This window comes from Ambystoma mexicanum, chromosome 4p (genome assembly GCF_040938575.1).
Source record: "Ambystoma mexicanum isolate Mex_15411 chromosome 4p, UKY_AmexF1_1, whole genome shotgun sequence".
Taxonomy (NCBI): domain Eukaryota; kingdom Metazoa; phylum Chordata; class Amphibia; order Caudata; family Ambystomatidae; genus Ambystoma; species Ambystoma mexicanum.
Genome location: NC_090927.1, coordinates 158,214,765 through 158,232,837, shown reverse-complemented (window position 1 = coordinate 158,232,837; position 18,073 = coordinate 158,214,765). Strand labels below are relative to the sequence as shown.

General features: G+C 42.2%; 1 protein-coding gene across 2 annotated transcripts; it reads left to right on the top strand.

The window, feature by feature from the left end:
• Positions 1-52: 52 nt before the first annotated feature.
• LOC138453092 (ubiquitin-ribosomal protein eL40 fusion protein) lies at positions 53-16,901 on the top strand. 2 transcript variants are annotated; one of them, XM_069605598.1, is made up of 5 exons: positions 53-168; positions 7,436-7,557; positions 14,849-14,935; positions 15,198-15,300; positions 16,757-16,901. In XM_069605598.1, the coding sequence occupies exons 2-5, from the start codon at positions 7,455-7,457 to the stop codon at positions 16,848-16,850; spliced, it is 387 nt and encodes a 128-aa protein (XP_069461699.1). In that variant the 5' UTR covers positions 53-168; positions 7,436-7,454; the 3' UTR covers positions 16,851-16,901. The 2 variants fall into 2 exon arrangements, with proteins under 2 accessions (XP_069461699.1, XP_069461700.1); XM_069605599.1 differs by having other exon boundaries at positions 167-354.
• The last annotated feature ends 1,172 nt before the right edge of the window (positions 16,902-18,073 follow it).

Sequence of the window (18,073 nt, the reverse complement as noted above, 5' to 3'; positions counted from 1 at the left end):
GGAAATGGAACATGTAGTCCAGCGAAGACAAGAGCGACCGCTGAACCTTGTTTACTGCCTCGCCCCTGGACTACATATCCCCTCATTCCCCCAACCGGATATGATGGCTTCGCGTAATCACGTGGCATTCTGGGTTACAGGCTCTTCCTTTTCGTTGGCGAGCCCCAGGTAATGGCGTGTTCTGAGTTTGGGGCTGTATGATCTGATTTAAACCGAACTTTGACAAGTCGTTGTGCCCCCAAAGCGAGGTTTTCGTAACCATAGTTCTCATTGTGTTCGATCTTCTCGCCCGTTTTTCTCTCCCCCCCCGTCCGTCCCTGCTTTCTGCACCCGAGAAGATCACGGGGCCGAATTGTAAGAAAAGCGTGTGCGTGGTGGGAGTGCAGTACGCGTGTGTGCACATTAAGTGGGGGACGTGATTGGTGGCGAGAACCTCTGCAACGACTTCGTTCGAGCCACGTTGCCATACTTGCGCCATGCTCATGCGCTGGTGTGCCGAGGGCACTACCCGGGCGTGTTTTGACAGTGATAACCTGTCATGTATCTGGGCTCAGGGGCAGCCTAAGCGAATAATTTGACGGGTAATGCTGTTCATGAATTGTGTAAACTGGTATCGTGAGCGATTTTGCAGTGGCATATTTATATAGTGACCACAAGTCCAAATGCCTTCCTGTACCGTTGGTAGTTTGGCACTACCGATGTCCCCTTTATTTTAGGTTAGGTTTACGGAACATAAACATAGTTGGTGAATAACTTTTTTATTCGTGTAGAGCTGTACAATTGCACTATTACGAATTATTATGAACCATTTCGAAGTGGTTTGTCAACCCCTACCCTTAGTTGCTTAGGTTAAATTGGGCCAAATAACGCCACTGGCGAGATCCAGCATTGGAGACGCCAGTAGTTTTTGATGTTAATTGACTTTTACACTGACCTAATTATGCTCGGTACTTGCACCCGAAGTTGCCAGTAATGATTTTAAAATGTCATTCATGCCTGGGGATCTAATGTCCCCAATTGCTAAGCCACCAACAGTACCCGCAAAGGGCTGAGCTAGACTCCTGAGTCTTTTGTCTCATCTTTATTTTATTTGTTGGGTTGTTGTAAGGCTCCTATACAACAGATGGTGTTTTAAGGTGCCACAAAACAAAAACGATGGAGGGGGAGGGGGGGGGCTAAAGACAACAATAACGGTCCTTTTAGGCCTTTATAACAGTCAGATTGTGCAAGTGCAGTAACAAGTGGGTGTAGGGGGGTGGGCTGGGAGAGTGCCGGTCTGCTTAAAATGCAAAGTTCTGGGGTGGAAAGTGCAGGGGCGAGAGTGCAGCACGTTCATTGCTGTTCATTGCTTGCTCATGGTTTGGTTTTCGCAAACAACCTTATAACCAATGTATTCACATCTTCTTTTTTCTTACATGTTTCATCATACCAACATGTTAAAACAATGGCTTGTCTTATTTTTAGACAACTTTCAAATTTTACGATTATCCATCTCGTCTGTCTCCATGTTTTTCCTGGTCCACAATTTTTTCGAGGATTATTCTCAGTAGCTTTACTAATGCTATGGTCAAACTAATTAGTTCTCCTCTCAGCCGTTCCAGCCACCATTCATCATATGTTCCATCAAACTTTTTTTAATCTTTTAACCTTGGGCAAAACATTACCAGATGTTTCAGATCTTCCACCTCTGGCTCTACACACCCATGTGCTTTCCTTCCTTTCCCCATTGTTTTGTTATTGCCCTCGTTGGAAACAAGTTTAATCTACAATTGGGAAATTGTTTATCTTGGCAGAAGGGTCTGTAATTTTTTCTATATCATTTTAATGGATATCTTGCCTCTTGTTTAGCGTGCCAGTCTGCTATATACAGTTTGATTTTTATTGGGGTTTCCTAATAAGGTTTCATCTACATCCCAAAGTATGTCTATGCATATCTTCTACCACCGTTTCGTCTCCTTTTCCACTCGTGGTGTTGTATATCGTTTTAAATGCTTTGACCTGGACTGATACATTTTCTGTATAGCATTAGGTTTTTCCATAGCACTATACATTTTAGTGCTGTTAGGCCCAGTTCCATCCTCAGGGCTTGCATAGGCGTACTTGATGGAACGAACCCTCATCACATTTTTCAAGAAAATGCCTGACTGTCCAATTTTCATGTTTAAATGACAGTACTGGTTCTGCCCCATAAGTCAGAATTAGTACTACCTTTAACCTGTAGAACTCGATCAAAGATTTTATTGTGAATCTACAGTAGTGTTTTACCTTGATTCGCTTAGTTCTTTGCTTTTGGCTTTCAGGGTTATAAGTCGCTGCTCATCTTTACTTGAGGTATTTTAACCACACCCAGGTACGTGAACTCTTGTACTTGGAGAATCCTGCTCCCTTCAAGCTGCCAGGTTTCTTTCTTTGTTTTCACCAAACGCCATTATCCTTGATTTCTGAGGATTGATCTTTAAGCCATTTATGATGGTACATTTATGGATGGCCTCTGAAGCCCGACTGGTGTCTGGTCTAATATAAAGATATCTGCATAGAACAGTCTTGGTATCCGTGATCTTCCTAATTTTGGCGGAAAGCATCTTAATGCATGATCAATGTCTGAGATAAACGTGAAGGCTAGTCGGCACCCTTGTGTTAAACCTTTTTTTTTTCCTTTAATAGGCCAGTTTGATCTAATTTAATTCGGATTGATGATCCTGAATATAGGTCTTGTATTGCTTCCAGAATGGGTGTTAGGCACTTCCAGTGAGCCAGTTTCTTCCATAATTTTGGACGTTCGGTGGAGTCGAAGGCTTCACTTAAATCTATGAAGGCTATATAGTTTTTTCCCCTTTGTTCTTTCCGTTTGCGCCTTCAATGTATTCATCATAAATACATTTTGATATACCTATGCCTTTAACAAAACCACTTTGCCATTTGTCTAGTTGGTTATTTTCTTCGCTCCACTGATTCTACTTATTTGCTACTGACGTGGCAGATATCTTGCCCGCCGCGTCCTGTAGTGCAATGGGCCTATAATTAGGCTTAGATCTTAGGCTTTTATCGATGGGTATTATTGATGATTTCCAACTTTGTTACCTTATATGGTTAAATAGTGCCAACATTGCAGCCCATTGTTCCGGATTTTGCCTTAACTGCGCGTTTGTTAACCCATCTGGGCTCGGCACCCTTGACTTAACTTCAGTATGGCCTCACACAAGGACTCCTTACTCAATTTTTAACGGTTCCCAGTTCACACGTCTCACCTTCTCATCAAACTTCTGACAATAATTTGTCCACTTCTCTGCAGGTATTTCTCATGATTCCTTCTTGGGTTTCCAAATTATGTGACCATATCTCTGCAGTGTTTGTTTCTGATGTTGTATAACATGGTTTCATTGTCCATTTGTAATATCTTTTGTTGATGGTTCTCTAATTGATATTTTTATCCGTTTGGCTTTCCATAGCACATTTACTACTAACTTTCAAGTTTCTCAATTCTTTTCTTTCTTTATTGCAATTACAGGTTATCAAACCTGTTTGTTGAATTGTTTTATTTGCCCCTTTCTTTACTAAAATTCAGTTTAATAGTTGTATAATCCACTGTTTTATTTGGCTCATCTTCCTGCCTTTGTTTAATGTGCCTTGCCTTTCCTCAGACCACCAGGTTATCTGCAATAGATGGTCACTTTCTGTCTTTTCTATGACTTCCATTCTTTGATGTTTTAGTAGATTTTTCGACACAAATCTAAGATTTTACCTGTTTTATTTCCTTTCCATGTTTTTTCCAGCTTTATCATTGTCTGTTGTCGTTCACTAGATAGAGGTTTGACACCATCATTCTTTTCCAATTCTTTCCTCTTTGCCTCACAGGCGTTCTCAATCTGCTCATTTTCCGTTTCATAAACATATTCTGACCAGCAGTTTACATTCAAGTCTCCACATAATAAACTGTGGATTCACCGTCTTTCTGTTCATCTATAAGTTCTAAACACTTTTTTTCTGGAAAGTCTTCAAGCTACTTTTTTTTTACTTGGTTCAGGTATAAGTATAGGATATATATTTTTTTTTCTCTACCAACAATTTTTCCTATTAACATTGAATGTTGTACGCTTTGGGATTCCGTGTTTCCATATATCAAACTGCACTGTTTTTAATTGCCGTCAGTAAGCCTCCCTTTGGGGCCCTTTGTCGCTGGGTTCAAATGTATTGTGTAACCATAAATCAGTGGGTTCCCTTATCCAGGTTTCTTGCATGCATATTAAATCATATGCTGTGTGTTCCTGCCCCTGCTTGATATAAATGCCCCCTCCCCCTGAGTGTTCCAGCATCCAAGTGTTAAAACATCATTTTCCTCAGATGGTCAATTCTATGCTTTATTCATCTTCGTCGCAAGCAGTCCTGCCAACCATTTTCTTTGCTCTTCTCAGTTTTCCTCTTCCATCTTATTACTTTTCATGTCCTTTCATTTCCTTCATGACACTTCAATTTACTCGCTTTGTCCTGATTTCCATTCATTTTTATTTTTCCTTTCCCATTTTACTGTTATTTATTTCTTGGGTCGTAACTGCGGGCACCCTTTACATTTGCAGACAATCGAATCCAAGTGGCCTTAGCTGATATGCTAATTTGAGCAATGATAATTTGATCATTGGGTATAGAATGGATGATTACTTTGTCCGTGCGATCCTGTTGTGGGAATTCGATGGTGACCAAATCTTTGGTAGTCAGCGGTCTCCACTCTGGAATATGATGAAGTAATCTTGGGACATTAACCCTATTTCTAATTAGGCCGTTGTCCACTGGTATGCATCTTTTTACCATTAAACTGGCGTCATCCACATCTATTCAATGTACTATGGCTCAGCCTTATGCTGTATAGTTTAATTCTTCTTTATTATTCTTAGCGGGGAGATATATTTTTCTTCAACTTTGCTTGCTGCTTTATTACCTCTCTATCAATTCTTTTCTCTCAATACATATTTCTTTACTTATATCCTGTCTCTTTGGTGCTGCTAACTTTTTTTGTTCCGATTCAATAATTTGTAATTTTTGTGCAACATTGCCTTGCACCTTCTTTTTTCCTTTAGCTGCTTTTGCGGTGCATTCTTCCTTTTGTTCGCCTCAGCTTTTCCACTTATCATCCCGGGAGCCTTCACATTAACTTAAACCCAACAGCTTCTGGCCCGATTGGTCTACCAGTCCACTCAGGTTTCCTATTGATTCCAGTTCACATAAGGTTGAGGATTCATCTAGTTGTTCCAACAACGTAATTGAATACGTGGAGAGATCCAATAGATCAAATAGTTCCTCTATTGTGGATTGATCCTCCACTTGTAATTTTTTTTCCTCTATTGTGGATTGATCCTCCACTTGTAATTTTTTTCAGTTTCTTTGGTGCCACTTCACTGTTTTTGTTTTCTTGTGGCCTACTTATTGGCCATCCAATATTTGTAATGAAGCTTTTGCTTCCTTTGGTTTTTTCTTTCCACTGCCATATTTTTAGTTTTGTTTCTCGGCTGTTCCTTTTCTTCGAATTTTTATTTTTGGTTACCATTATCTTGGCACTCTTACTGTTTACTTCTCCGTGCTCATGTTTTTCAAAAATTGGACACCTTTTTCTCCAGTTCTTCCTGTTGCAATTGGGAGTTCTTGTTTGCGGTATTCATCCTCAGCGAATAACCCGTATTCTCTTCCATTTAGTGGTAACATGTTCTTATTCGAACTTTGGGCTCGTACAACTTTGAACTCCGCTTAATTATGCAGTGTTGTCTCCTCATGCACCTTAGTACTGATTTTTATAATTCTCAAGGTGCCCTCCCAACATATCCGCCTTCTCTTCAACTGGTCTTGAATTTTAATTGCCATGTACCTTTTTGTGCCTGTTTTGTTCATAAGTTCTCGGCTCCTGATATGTAATTTGGGCATTTATATCTGCTGCACCAACAGACTCGATTGTCTTCTAGTTTCTTTCTTTATAGGTTTTAGTATCTCTTGCAGTGATGATGCTACATTGGCAGAACTGTGAAGCTTTTTGGATTCCCATCACGAATCCTTCCACGTGTAGAATTTTTGAATGTAGCAGGGCCAATGCCAACACAGCTGTATTGTCTCATCCTCTCACCATCTCCTCATACAGTTTCATGAACGGTGCTAGCACGGTAGTTAATGTTGTAATTACTGTAAAATCATTTTCCTTTGATATTTCTTTGTGGACTTATATTTATTTTTTACAGCCTTGTTTCAGTATTTCTTACCTAATTTTCACCACTTTGACATCCTTAACCGTTTGCCCATCTCGGGTTTGTGATGCTTTATGGTCAATTACTTTCTCGGGTATGTTATGAGAGCATACCCAATTCCATTTAATTGGTCTTGCAGTCGCTTTATCTTGCTCCTGCAGCTCTTTCTGTGGCTGCATTGATTTTTCGAGCTCTAGTGAAAATGTTTCCAATAATAATTTGTCCAATAATTCAGACTGCCCGATCTTTTCGTTAGCAATGCTGGAAGTGGGTCTCCATGCAAACGCATTACTCAGTCTTTCCTGCGAAGAGATTGTCAATTTTATTCCAGCAGTATGACGTAGTACGTTCTTTTTTTGGTCAAATGCTGCGGTCTTAGTCCTGTTGACATCCATGTATTTCGTTTTTGCGTTTTCAACTGACCCCTTCCCATCTTGGCCAGGTTCTTTTTCTGCTGTAACCCTATGCATTGTTTTTCCTCAGCCCCTTCATTTGGGGGCGTTCTTTCAGGGAGCGTGGGCTCCAGTGCAACACCTTCTAGAACCTGCTCGTCAGTGTTTTTCTTTGTTCGAGGTCCAGTACTCAAGTCTCAGGACTTGAGGATTGTGCACCCCACTTCACCTTCCTTGGTATGTTGATTGGCAAGCTGAAGTTGCTGCTAAAGTCACTCGTAATGCGCTCGGTGGCCTATTGAAACTTTTTGCATGTATGCACTATATACTGTTTCATTCACAGCAATTTTTCCTTTTTAAAAATGTTTTTTTTTAGCAAACGTTTAGCTGAAAATATAGGGGGTGGGAAGTGCATATACAGGGTTAGGGGGCGGGAATAGTAAAAAGGGGCTTGAGGGGGGCAACATTTTGCGATTTCAGTGAAACATTTTTGTAAAAAACCCATTGAAAAAATAGTGAAGGCACATGGAACAGTGATGTGAATAATGGGCTATTCCTTTGGTTGTCAATGGGCCCACTCTTTTCATTCTCGACAGTACAGTCCAGGGTCTGTAGTGGCAGGTTCGTGGTATGCTGTTGGACAAGTCTTAAGACCCTTTTGAACACATGCATTCAGTGAACGGCCACGTTTTTGCTTAGATTACCTATGCGTAGCTACATCCAATTATTGCTTTTTTTGCATGTTAAAAATGGGGGCGCGGGGTGAATGGACCTCCATGTACGTCCAACTCTTAAAATATAACGCACTCTATTTTTCAGGTAGTCCTTGGGTGTCAAAATGCAGATCTTTGTGAAAACCCTCACTGGTAAAACCATCACCTTAGAGGTCGAGGCTAGTGATACAATCGAAAATGTCAAGGCAAAAATCCAGGACAAAGAAGGTAAGCTTTTTCGATCTTTTATTTTCCACATAAAAGTTGCAACAAATAATACAATTGCTGCATTACTGCCCCAATTACATATATTTAACTTTGTCGGTTGCCATTTCCGGATTCACCCATCCCTCATTGCTGGTCTCAGCCCTTCTCCCTCCCAGCGTGCTGAATACTCATCCAAACACCATTCGCCCAACCCTATTCTGATTGCTCCCCCCCACGTCCTCTGTTCTGAAGTCACCCCTTTCAGCCACTTCCCCTCAGTGTTCTTGTATCTGATGCTGGCATCAATTAAACTTCTGCCTCCCCATTATCTCCCCTCCCCATCCTCTCGTCCGTTTATGCGGAATTACAGATTAGGCCAGGCCAAGTCTCTGAACGTCTCTAATCCATTGTTGTATCGGTGGGCCTTTATAGCTTTCCCATGAAGTAGCCACCTGCCTTAGCTAAAATCAACAGGAATAGTACCATGTGTTTCTTTTATCCCGCCTTTTCCAATTCTGCAGGTATATAGGGTTATTTCTCCCCACATGTAAGATAAATCTTAGGCACTATTTTTCAATCGTCAATATTTTTCCTTTCAACCCAACCCTTTAAAACCTATCATTTATCTGACCTTTAAACATTCCTTCCTGCTAAACCTCGATTAGATGTTTTGAACATCCCTGCCTCCTATCATATCATTTGGTTATTTTTATGCAAAAGCGACTTTTGCGTACCCATTTACTTTTTTCTTACTGTATGCTGTCTGGTACCAGGACCAGGTGTGGTTTCAATAAACAGATTCACCTGTGTAATTTCTAGGCAATAAATACATTTGCCTGTCATTTTTTTGGCCTTATGTCTTATGGGCTTCTTTTTACAAAAATGATTTGTCCCTTTAGAGGACTTGCTCTTTTTCTAAGGTCGACACTTTCAGACCAATGTGACAAAAATAATAGAAACAAATACAACAAAATGGGACGACTTCTGTCTTCTAGGCGCATCCATAGCAGTAGAGGACATTGCTGGCGGGGGGATCCCTGTTCTCTGTAGAAAATCGTAATGGAGACAAGTCATTCGGGTACTGGCAAAGGGATCAAGTTTCTTCCAACCTAAACCCTTGCTCCTTGCTGATCATAAAAAATGTTTAGTAGAATAGTTTCTGGCTTTTTTTTCAGCCCATTTAACTTGTAGGCTTTTCCTGGCTCGTTGGTGCACATAAGAATCAAAATAATTTTCTTTGGTCCTGTACAAAATTTGAACCTGTTCTTGGTTTTTTCGTCTTGCTTTGCTGCAAATGCTTCATCTGCTTTGCTGCATTTACCACACTTAGATGGAATTCTCAATTTAGCCTGTGACGCATCTAGATAGAAATGTGAATGTTGGCATGTACTACACTTAGATTGAATTCTCAATTATCTAGACAGGATTATGAATGTTAGCACATGCCACACTTAGATGAAACCGTAATGATGACGAGGGCAACACCCGGATGAAATCATGATCACTAGCCTCCTCACATAGAGACAGCATTTTGAATTGGCAAGCACTACACACTCGAATGGAATAATGAATGATAGCAAGCATCACACCTAGACATAACTGCAAGGACAGAAAGGCCAACTAACCAATCCACTAACAATTTCACCCCTCTGCTTACACAGCTAAAACTCTAACCAAACACAAGCCTAAAACGCGGCAATCCGCACAAACTTCACTACACTGCAACAACAAAACAAAACCGCACATAGACTTGCACAACAGCACACGACTACCGATCGTAAAACACCCCACGCCCAGCCAACGGACCCACCGGGCTGAGGCTGCCAACAGCAAATCGCTGCTTTCTTGCACTTTTCCAACCTATTCCCACTAACTCAACCCCCACCTCCTCCCTCTTTCAGAACGCAAGGGGACCACTCCGGTGGTGACAGTGCGCGGTACAAATATCCTTTAACATTAACAAGCAAACAGGTGGTGTACATTTGTATGATCCCTGCACGAGTTAATCATGGCAAAAGCCCCTTCCCAATATGTAGAGATCACTGGGCACTTCCATATTTATATACCAAAACCCTGGCAACTCCCCCCACATGTGGATAGCTGAGGGGCACCTGGTTGGTTAATGGCGTGTAATCTCGAAGGCCATTTACACCATGTGTTAATAGTGAACTGAATCAACCGGAATCATGCATTTCTCAATGTCTTTTTCACTTGTTCCCGATTCTGATAGCGCAAACCCAACCTTTTTCCCATTTGGCCTTCACTCAGTTCCCCCCGCGCTATCTGCTCTTAGAACCCTTTGTAGGCTCTTTATATATAGCCACTGCCCCGTAGCTAATCGGCTACAATATTGCTTATTCCTTCCCCGCCTCCTCCGAATGTCTCCAAAAAGCCAACCAACCTCTTACCCCACTCGTGTGTATGCCAAAAAGGAACCCTGCTGCATATCGTATTTGCCCCTCCGCAGTTCAAAAGAGAGCAGTTGTCCATCTGAGGAGATGCCCCAACCACATAATCTCGCCACGTCGATACGTGGTCCATAGCAGACGTCTGAGTGACTCCAGGGCTACCCTCTGCCTTCCTGTGCCCCACAATAACTCCCATATCTTTGCATCCAACATTTTAAAGAATATCGCTTATGGAATGTTAAATAGTACAATGGTCTTGGGAGGACCACCATCGAAAAAGTTATTCTTGCCATTAACGACAACAGTAAACATTTTCAAAAATCTACTGCGTCCCCAATACCCGTCCAAGCCCTTGCTGTTATATGCAAGTCTCCTCAATCTCATGTAATATTTGTATATCCGGGTAGCATAAGAACGAGATCCCACTATATCCTCCAGATGGGTAGCATCTTTTCCCCATAGTTCGAAACAATATAGACTTTTCCATTCTCACTAAGAACCCCGATCCATTTTCTGAAATTGCTTAACACTTCAAATGCAATCTGGACATTCCTTGCCCTCTTGATTTCTACTTTCTCCCCTCATTTCCAGTGTTACGTAGATGACGCACAGCTCTCCTTCAAGCTGCCTTGTTATAGCTCATCTCTCATACCAGACTGCCTGACCGCTATTCAGGCATGGTGCTCTGCCAATGATCTCTGCCATAATGCCATTAAGACAGATCCTTCTAATTGGGACGCCTGCTCCTTGCTTGCCCCCTGCTTTCTGGCCAGACTCCTTGGGTCATCTCCCCTCACCCGCTTCTGAGGCAAAAAACCTTGGTATCATCTTTGACTCCTCTCCCTACACACACCAGGGACCTTGCTGCATCTCCTCAGTGGCATTCTACATATCGGCGTCTAGAGAGTCCTGCTTCTCTCTAGGCCTTACTACTGCAACAGCCTCTTCCTCAACCTGCCTTACTTCCTTTCGCCCCCTCGAAACTAATCCAGAATAGGACTGCCAGACTTACTCTTGGTTTCAAGCACAGGGACTGCATCTCTCCTGCCCTAAACTCTCAACTGGCTCCACAAGGCTGTCTGTGGCCTGGGCCCTCTTTGCATTCCGTTTTCCCTCCCTAAATACCTCGCCCCGGATTCCTTGGGTTTTCTGGCTCCAACTCAGGCAGGTCAAACGTTTCTCCAACCAGAAAGCTGGCGGTAGATCCCTTTCCTCAGCTGGTTCCTCTCTCTGGAACGGCCCCGACCCCATTGCCTCTCCCGTGTCCCTCCCCTCCCCCTTTGCTTGAGCCGGAAACTTTGAGACTTTCTTTTCTCTCATCTCCTGTGTAGCCCCGGACCCCTCACGCTGCTAACTTCAACTACTTATGCGACTGGGGTCTGGTCACTCAGTCATACAGGGGCCAGAGCATCCCCCTACCAGTCCCACAACATCCTTTCCCAGCACTTGGCCTCGGCTCCCTTCCCCTACTAGGCCAAGTTGGTTCTCCCTGCCCACCGCACTGAACCTCCTTTCCCCCTCCGCCCCCACACTTTTCCCCAGGCCCTTGCCTCCTTGGCCCTCCCAGCACTTACCATCGTTGTCGTGCACTTGCACAGTAGGATCGGCACAAGGCCAATATTGCTGTTCCACTTTATTGATTCCCATGTCCCTACCCAGTGCTCCAGATAAGATTTTGAGGTGGGAGTATTTTACTGCCTAATTTTAAACTTTGTGAGTAAATGTGATAGTAAAATTGACTTTTCTCCTTTGCAAGAGTAAAATGTATTTGACATTCAGCAGACGTGTGCAGAAACTGTATGGGATACTATGCAGCAGCTTTCTGCATTGTGACAGAATACACCTTTCATTATTTCTGAGGTCTGGCCATTCTATCTCGTGTATATATTTAAATGTTGAACACAAAAACCTAGCCAATTACATAGTGGTACATTCATCACAATTATCACCAAACCGAATTTGCTACTCCTTTATCGACCTTGAAAGGATGAATGACTTGAGTTGGCCTTGCCAGGATTCGAACCTGCAACCTACAGATCACGCAGAGATTGCAGCGATTGAGTGCTCAACCGGCTGAGCTATCTTATTGGCTAACATCCTTCAGAGGTCGGTTAACTATCGACTGAGGTATACTAATCAGTTCCTAGAGGTTGGACAGACCCATGTATGAAGCACTACATAAAGTTAAATACCTATCCGGATTAGGTTTTGCTGAGTTTCTATTTAAACTACAAATATAACTTTTATTTGTTTTTGAACAGCGCTTGCACTTCCTGGAGTAAGGTTTTAGATGTTTTAATTCTAGTCTTGAAGATTTGAGAGGCTAGAACACCTGTGATTGGTGTAATGACAGTCACTCACCCTTGAACAAAGACTTGCTGCCACTGACCATTTAGTATGTACCCATGGACTGCAAGGTTGAATGGATGTAAACTAGAACGTGCATAGTCATTTTACACACTAAATGGGAGTTTATATGATCGTCCCCCACATGGATTATTATGCACACAGCACAGGAACTCTGAAAAATACAATTGTGCACTACTGGTTTGCTCTCACTGGGGAAAAAAGCATTTGTTACAAAATATTAATTCTCAATTGCAACTTAGTTTTCCATCTTAATTTTACAATCCTAAAATGCTAGGAAAATATGCAGTGCTTTTGTTTGCTACATGAGCAGTAACACAGCAGAAGCTGAATGGAAATGAACCTCAGTGTGCAGTTTCTTTTTTTTTTTTGAAGGGCTTCAGAGGCTTTTATTCATGGCCTGCAATTACATCCATGTAGATAAAAATCCAAAGAAGGTTTCTGTCCAGTAACCTCAACTTTGCACTGCCATCTGCTCTAAACTTGTGTTTAAATGTACACAGGAAAATAATAAAGCGTCGTATTTACAAGATTTCCATGCACAAAAAGGCCTGGTACGCGCCTTATCTGGAGGCCTGTCTCTACCCACATCTTGTCTTCTGGCACCTGGAAACACCTGTGTATAGGTGCCATTCAAATGTCAAAGGATTGATGACCTAACCTAGGGGTCAGCGAAGTATTCCACATATCCTAATCCGTAATATACTTTCTAAAATATCCGGCTAGCGGTTCCAGTGCCAGCGTGAATTATAAGGGATACCATGCATGAGTTCCCTTATCCAATTTCCAGAGCCATTCCAGGGAGTAAAACTCATTTATTGCGTCTCTAGCTACTAACCCAAACTCTTTGGTTTGGCGTACCTGCTCCTTAATAGTGTAACCTTCTGAAGTTAATCAGCGTTTCTCTTCCTCGCCCTCCCCAAAACAAACCCACAGTAGGTGCACTAATCTAGGCACCATCAATGCCATTGTTGCGCAATAACCTTACCTAATGTTTGTGTCATGTTACAGTGAATCTGCTTATAAGATTCGGTTCAGGTCCTTGCTGGCTTTTAATAGCACGGTCATAGATGCCTCCCACATGGAAGTACTGTGGGAATTATGAACTCCCCAGTGTAATGCATACCCACCGTCTTATAGTCCCTTCGATTTCGGGCGTTCACTCTTGCTTACAGATAGTGGACAGTGTTGGGGTGTTTTCTCTCCTCCTGGTTTTTTTGAGTGAGAGATTGACCTAAGCTAGGAAACTGGCTGCTACACAAGCTTTCCCTTGCTCGTGTCCCAGTAGAGAAGGCGGAGTAAAACCTAGGATGGCAGCAGGGGTCTGCAACCTGCAGCTCCCCGGATGTTTTGTAATAAAACTCCCATGATCCTTTGTCATTGGCTATGCTGGCTAGAACTTGTGATTTGTAGTCCAAAACATCTGGAGAACCAATGGTTGCAGACGTAAAACCGGCAGGCTGCTACCAAACTTGCAGTTTTTTCCAGCACCCACGACTGGGCAATTACCGGGTCATTACGGCCCAGCAGGACCCGGTAATTGCCCAGGCGCTGGAATGCATTACTCCCTGTTCCCATTTGTGCCCCATAGGGCTCAATGGGGAGGTTGGATGCACCATTGAGAATAGTGCCAGTGCATCAGACATGCTCTGCTCGTGGGTGCTCGTACGGCTGCCAGGACAAACCTGGCGGCTGTAATGGCACCTGCAAGCAGATCTCGTAGTTTGCTGGTTCGGCAACCACAGTACTGGCAAGCTTGCGGTACCAAAGTTCTCGGACCGGCAAACTCGTAATGACCACCTATTACTGGAAGGTAATGTCATTTCCCTCAAGAACTTAATTGATTGTTGTCAAAAGGGTCCTGTCTGTTTGTAGTCAAGCAAGTTAATTAAGCAAATTATGAATAAACGTCTGAACGAAGCCTGTTGTACTCTACTTGCGTGCGCGCACACACAAGTTCCCCAGAGTTGTGCTTTACAGGGAATTACCTTTTAGGCTATTTCTGCCTGTAGGCTGTTAAATATTTTCTAGTATCCGTAATGGTGATGGACGTTAAGGATTTACAAAATGGCGAACCACAGAATGGTTAATGCTTAAAGTGCAATTATGCTTGTTTTTTAGAAGCTTAATAAACTGAATCTGCACCTGTTTTTGCGTATTGCACACAATATCAGCACAATAATATTTTCAATGTGGTAATGTTTTCACAATGCAACATCCTGATGTGGCGTTTTGGCAGCTCCAGTGAATGGTTGCAACCAACTGGTTAGAAAAACACTACTTTTCCGTTCACCTACATTTCTCTGAAGGTGCAGATTTAGACCCACTGGGGTAAAATGGTGGGTGGTTGGGTGGTGTAGGTCAGGCATAGGTTCAACCTAACTGGGCATAAGACCATTAATCTTACTGTAGTCAAACAAAATGTGCATTCCTTTTCCCCATATATGCGAATAGTTCAAATCTACAATAATTGTAAAAGCAAGTTTGCTTAATTTTTGTGTTTAGTAATTAACTGTTGGGAAATGCTTTTCTTCTAGGTATCCCACCTGATCAGCAACGTTTGATTTTTGCTGGCAAACAGCTTGAAGATGGACGTACTCTCTCTGACTACAATATTCAGAAAGGTATGCTATATTGAATTTCTATTTAAACTTGAAATCCTGGCAAACCGCTTGATTGGGTGCATACAGGTGCTTGCAGGAAGGAAATACGCTGTGGGGACTCTATAATGTAAAATTTTTGCTCACCTTATTTTTAACCAAACCGCATAACCTGGTTAACACCTAATGTTTACATGTAGTTTTGTATGTAGAACTCATTCCTTCATACATGCTAACCCTTTTCAGATCATATTGCCGTTAACTGTTTCTAATTCTGTCGTTTCAGAGTCCACTTTGCATCTGGTGCTACGTCTTCGAGGTGGCATTATTGAGCCCTCTCTGCGTCAGCTCGCTCAGAAGTACAACTGCGACAAAATGATTTGCCGCAAGTATGTTTTTCTGCTTTGTGAAGCTGTATTAAAAATGTTTGTTTTGCTAAATTAAGTGCAGGTTGATGCCTTTTTGCAAGGAGTCTGTATTGGGACCTAAAGGTGTAGCTGCCCCATTTCTGTGCTTTAGAACACCTAACCTTTTTTTGAAGTACAGTACATTCATAATGCTATCCTGAAAATGGGCAAGCTTATCCACCCTACACACATGTGAGGAAGATCACTTGTGGCTCTAGACTTGCTCACATTTAGATGTTAGTTGGTGGCATCAATTCTGCGGTTGTGGGAGTCCCACATTTGAAGGTGTTAGTATGTCAATTTACTACATTCCACTTCTGGATGTAGCTTACCACCTCTTCATAATTTATGACCAGGAAATATTCCATATGGAAGGCAGATCCCTTACTCAGTTACGTACATATAGTTAAGGCTGGCGAGTACAGAACCCCAGCGTAAGCCCAGATTATGACAAAGAGGCAATTTATGTAAAAGAAAAGCTGTATATGCTATGTCTGGCAGATTACACAATACAGACTGCTTGTTTATACAGCCTTTACATTTGATTTCTGTTCGTGTTTTTAATACTCCACCCCCTTGGTAAACTAATGTGAGTTGTAAAGTAACAATGCATTGCTGGCAATTATGAAAATACCAAATACACAATCTGTATTTTCTGAGCGAAATTGAGACCATCAAGAGGCACAGTGGGCAACAGACACCCAACATATTGTCACAGCAACACTAGCCAATGGCCCTTGAGGTGTACCTTATTTTGTGGCTGCAGCTGGGAGGGGGGGGGGTCGGAGTCCGATGGTGAACAAAACATTGCCTGTTCTACCTGTCCCCCATCTTGAGCCCACAGTAATGTGGAGGTGAAGAGAAGGGTCTGTATGTCATAGTTTGTGTTGCCTTTCAACAATGGTTCTTGCATAGCTATGGCCAGGTGCTTTGCCATTACCCCTAGGTCCAATTCCCATTCCTCCACACTTCTGTATGTTCGTTCCATGGGGGTGGAACCAAAGCATTTTGCAATAAGGTACCCCTTTGTTTTAGTCATTACTATCAGGATTACACGATTGAGATGCTCCAGGAAAAGTATAGTTGGAAAGTAGGATACGACTTGGCAACTCGCTGTCTTATTTTCTCTGTTGAAAGGCTGGAGAAGTACGTTTGACTTTTAAAAGCTAACTGCATTAAGTACATTATGCTGAGCTATTTGTGTAAAGGATTACTATTTTCAGGCTGTAATCACATGAAAGCCACCCAGTGTATGTGATATATAGTCTGACTTTGTGACAATTTAGTGCCTCAAAACTATGCAAACAGGCAAAACGCAGCATAAGAGTATGTATTTTACTGAATTGTATTTCGTAACTGTTAGCATTTGTTATTGCGAGGATACCGAAAAGCAATGTAGCCCTGCTATCCAGTACTGACTCTTGATCTTTTGTTTTAGGTGCTATGCACGTCTTCACCCACGTGCAGTGAACTGCCGTAAGAAGAAATGTGGGCACACCAACAATCTCCGCCCCAAGAAGAAGGTCAAATAAATAAAACATTTGTGCTGCAGAAAGTTTCAAATAAAACGAATTGTTTCAATAGTCGTGTATTCTTATTTCGCCAATTGACAGAATGGCTGTTATAACTCGGTCGTAGGAAGTGTCCAGAGCACGCATGGCCACAATCGTCTACATCCACTTCTTTACTGGGGCTTCAATTTATTGATACTGATTATCAAAAACCTCAAGTCTGGGGTTTCCTTACACATTTGTGTAGTCCAGACCGTGTAATCGAAAATGAGTTAACAATCTTGTTCACCTATTTCTTTTAATTGCGGTTAAAAATTTGATCATTTGCTGATAATACTTTACTACAAATATAAACTTTTCCCAATTATGTTGTCTGGGAATTGGGTCACTGAACAGAGCTTGAGCTGACTGCTTCACATGCAGATTCAGTTCAAATTCTTTTCAGACATGAGCACTGAGTAATCAATGCTTCAGTTGCCATTCCGAAGTTCATTTGCATGAATCTAGGCTAAGAATCGCTCAGTGTTTACGGAGTCTGAGTCTAATTTTGGCATAAAAATTATTTGGCACATTTCTTTATTTTTAACCGGTAATTACTCGGTATGAAGGGCCCATTTTGAATACCTGTTTACGTCATGGGTTGCCATCTACAAACTGCTGGAGAAGTCGTGTACCATAATGCCTAATGTCCCCTAATATCTAGGTTTAATGTTGCAGAAATGCGTGCAGGTTAGTGTTTTGAAAAGAGCACAACTCTAGTAAACAAAACGGTACTGTCACCTACTGGGAAAGGAAGTCTGTACTATAGCCTAGGAGAATAGGGCTATGGGAGCAAACACGGGAACACCGACCCGCAAGACCAAAATCTCGGATCGGTTTTGGCTTTTTGATTTGGAACAATCCGCATTAAAATGACAAGCCCTTAAAAGCAACGAGCAGCAAGTTCCCTTTGTTTTATTTTTTTTCCCCCACCAACTACATCCTACGACTTATTATGCATCAACCTGGATATCAGTTGCCATAGCCAGCAGGGGGTCCTTGGGACCAGAAGTGGTATATGGTGTATCCGGCTTACTAGCTAACTGGTGCATGTGGGTGTTATGACGCTAATTGTGCACTTGTGTACGTTTATTTGGTGGGTTTATTCTGCTTCGAATGCTCCATATGTGAAACCACTTATCTAAACAGGACCCATTATTCCATGGCATAGCTAGATGGTTAAACTGAAATGAGCACATAAACCA

Excerpts from the sequence above, each read along its gene's own strand:
- LOC138453092 (XM_069605598.1), top strand. The coding sequence starts at position 7,455 with ATGCAGATCTTTGTGAAAACCCTCACTGGTAAAACCATCACCTTAGAG. Across the intron at positions 7,558-14,848 it reads AAAAATCCAGGACAAAGAAG|GTATCCCACCTGATCAGCAA; the intron begins GTAAGCTTTTTC and ends CTTTTCTTCTAG. Across the intron at positions 15,301-16,756 it reads GACAAAATGATTTGCCGCAA|GTGCTATGCACGTCTTCACC; the intron begins GTATGTTTTTCT and ends CTTTTGTTTTAG.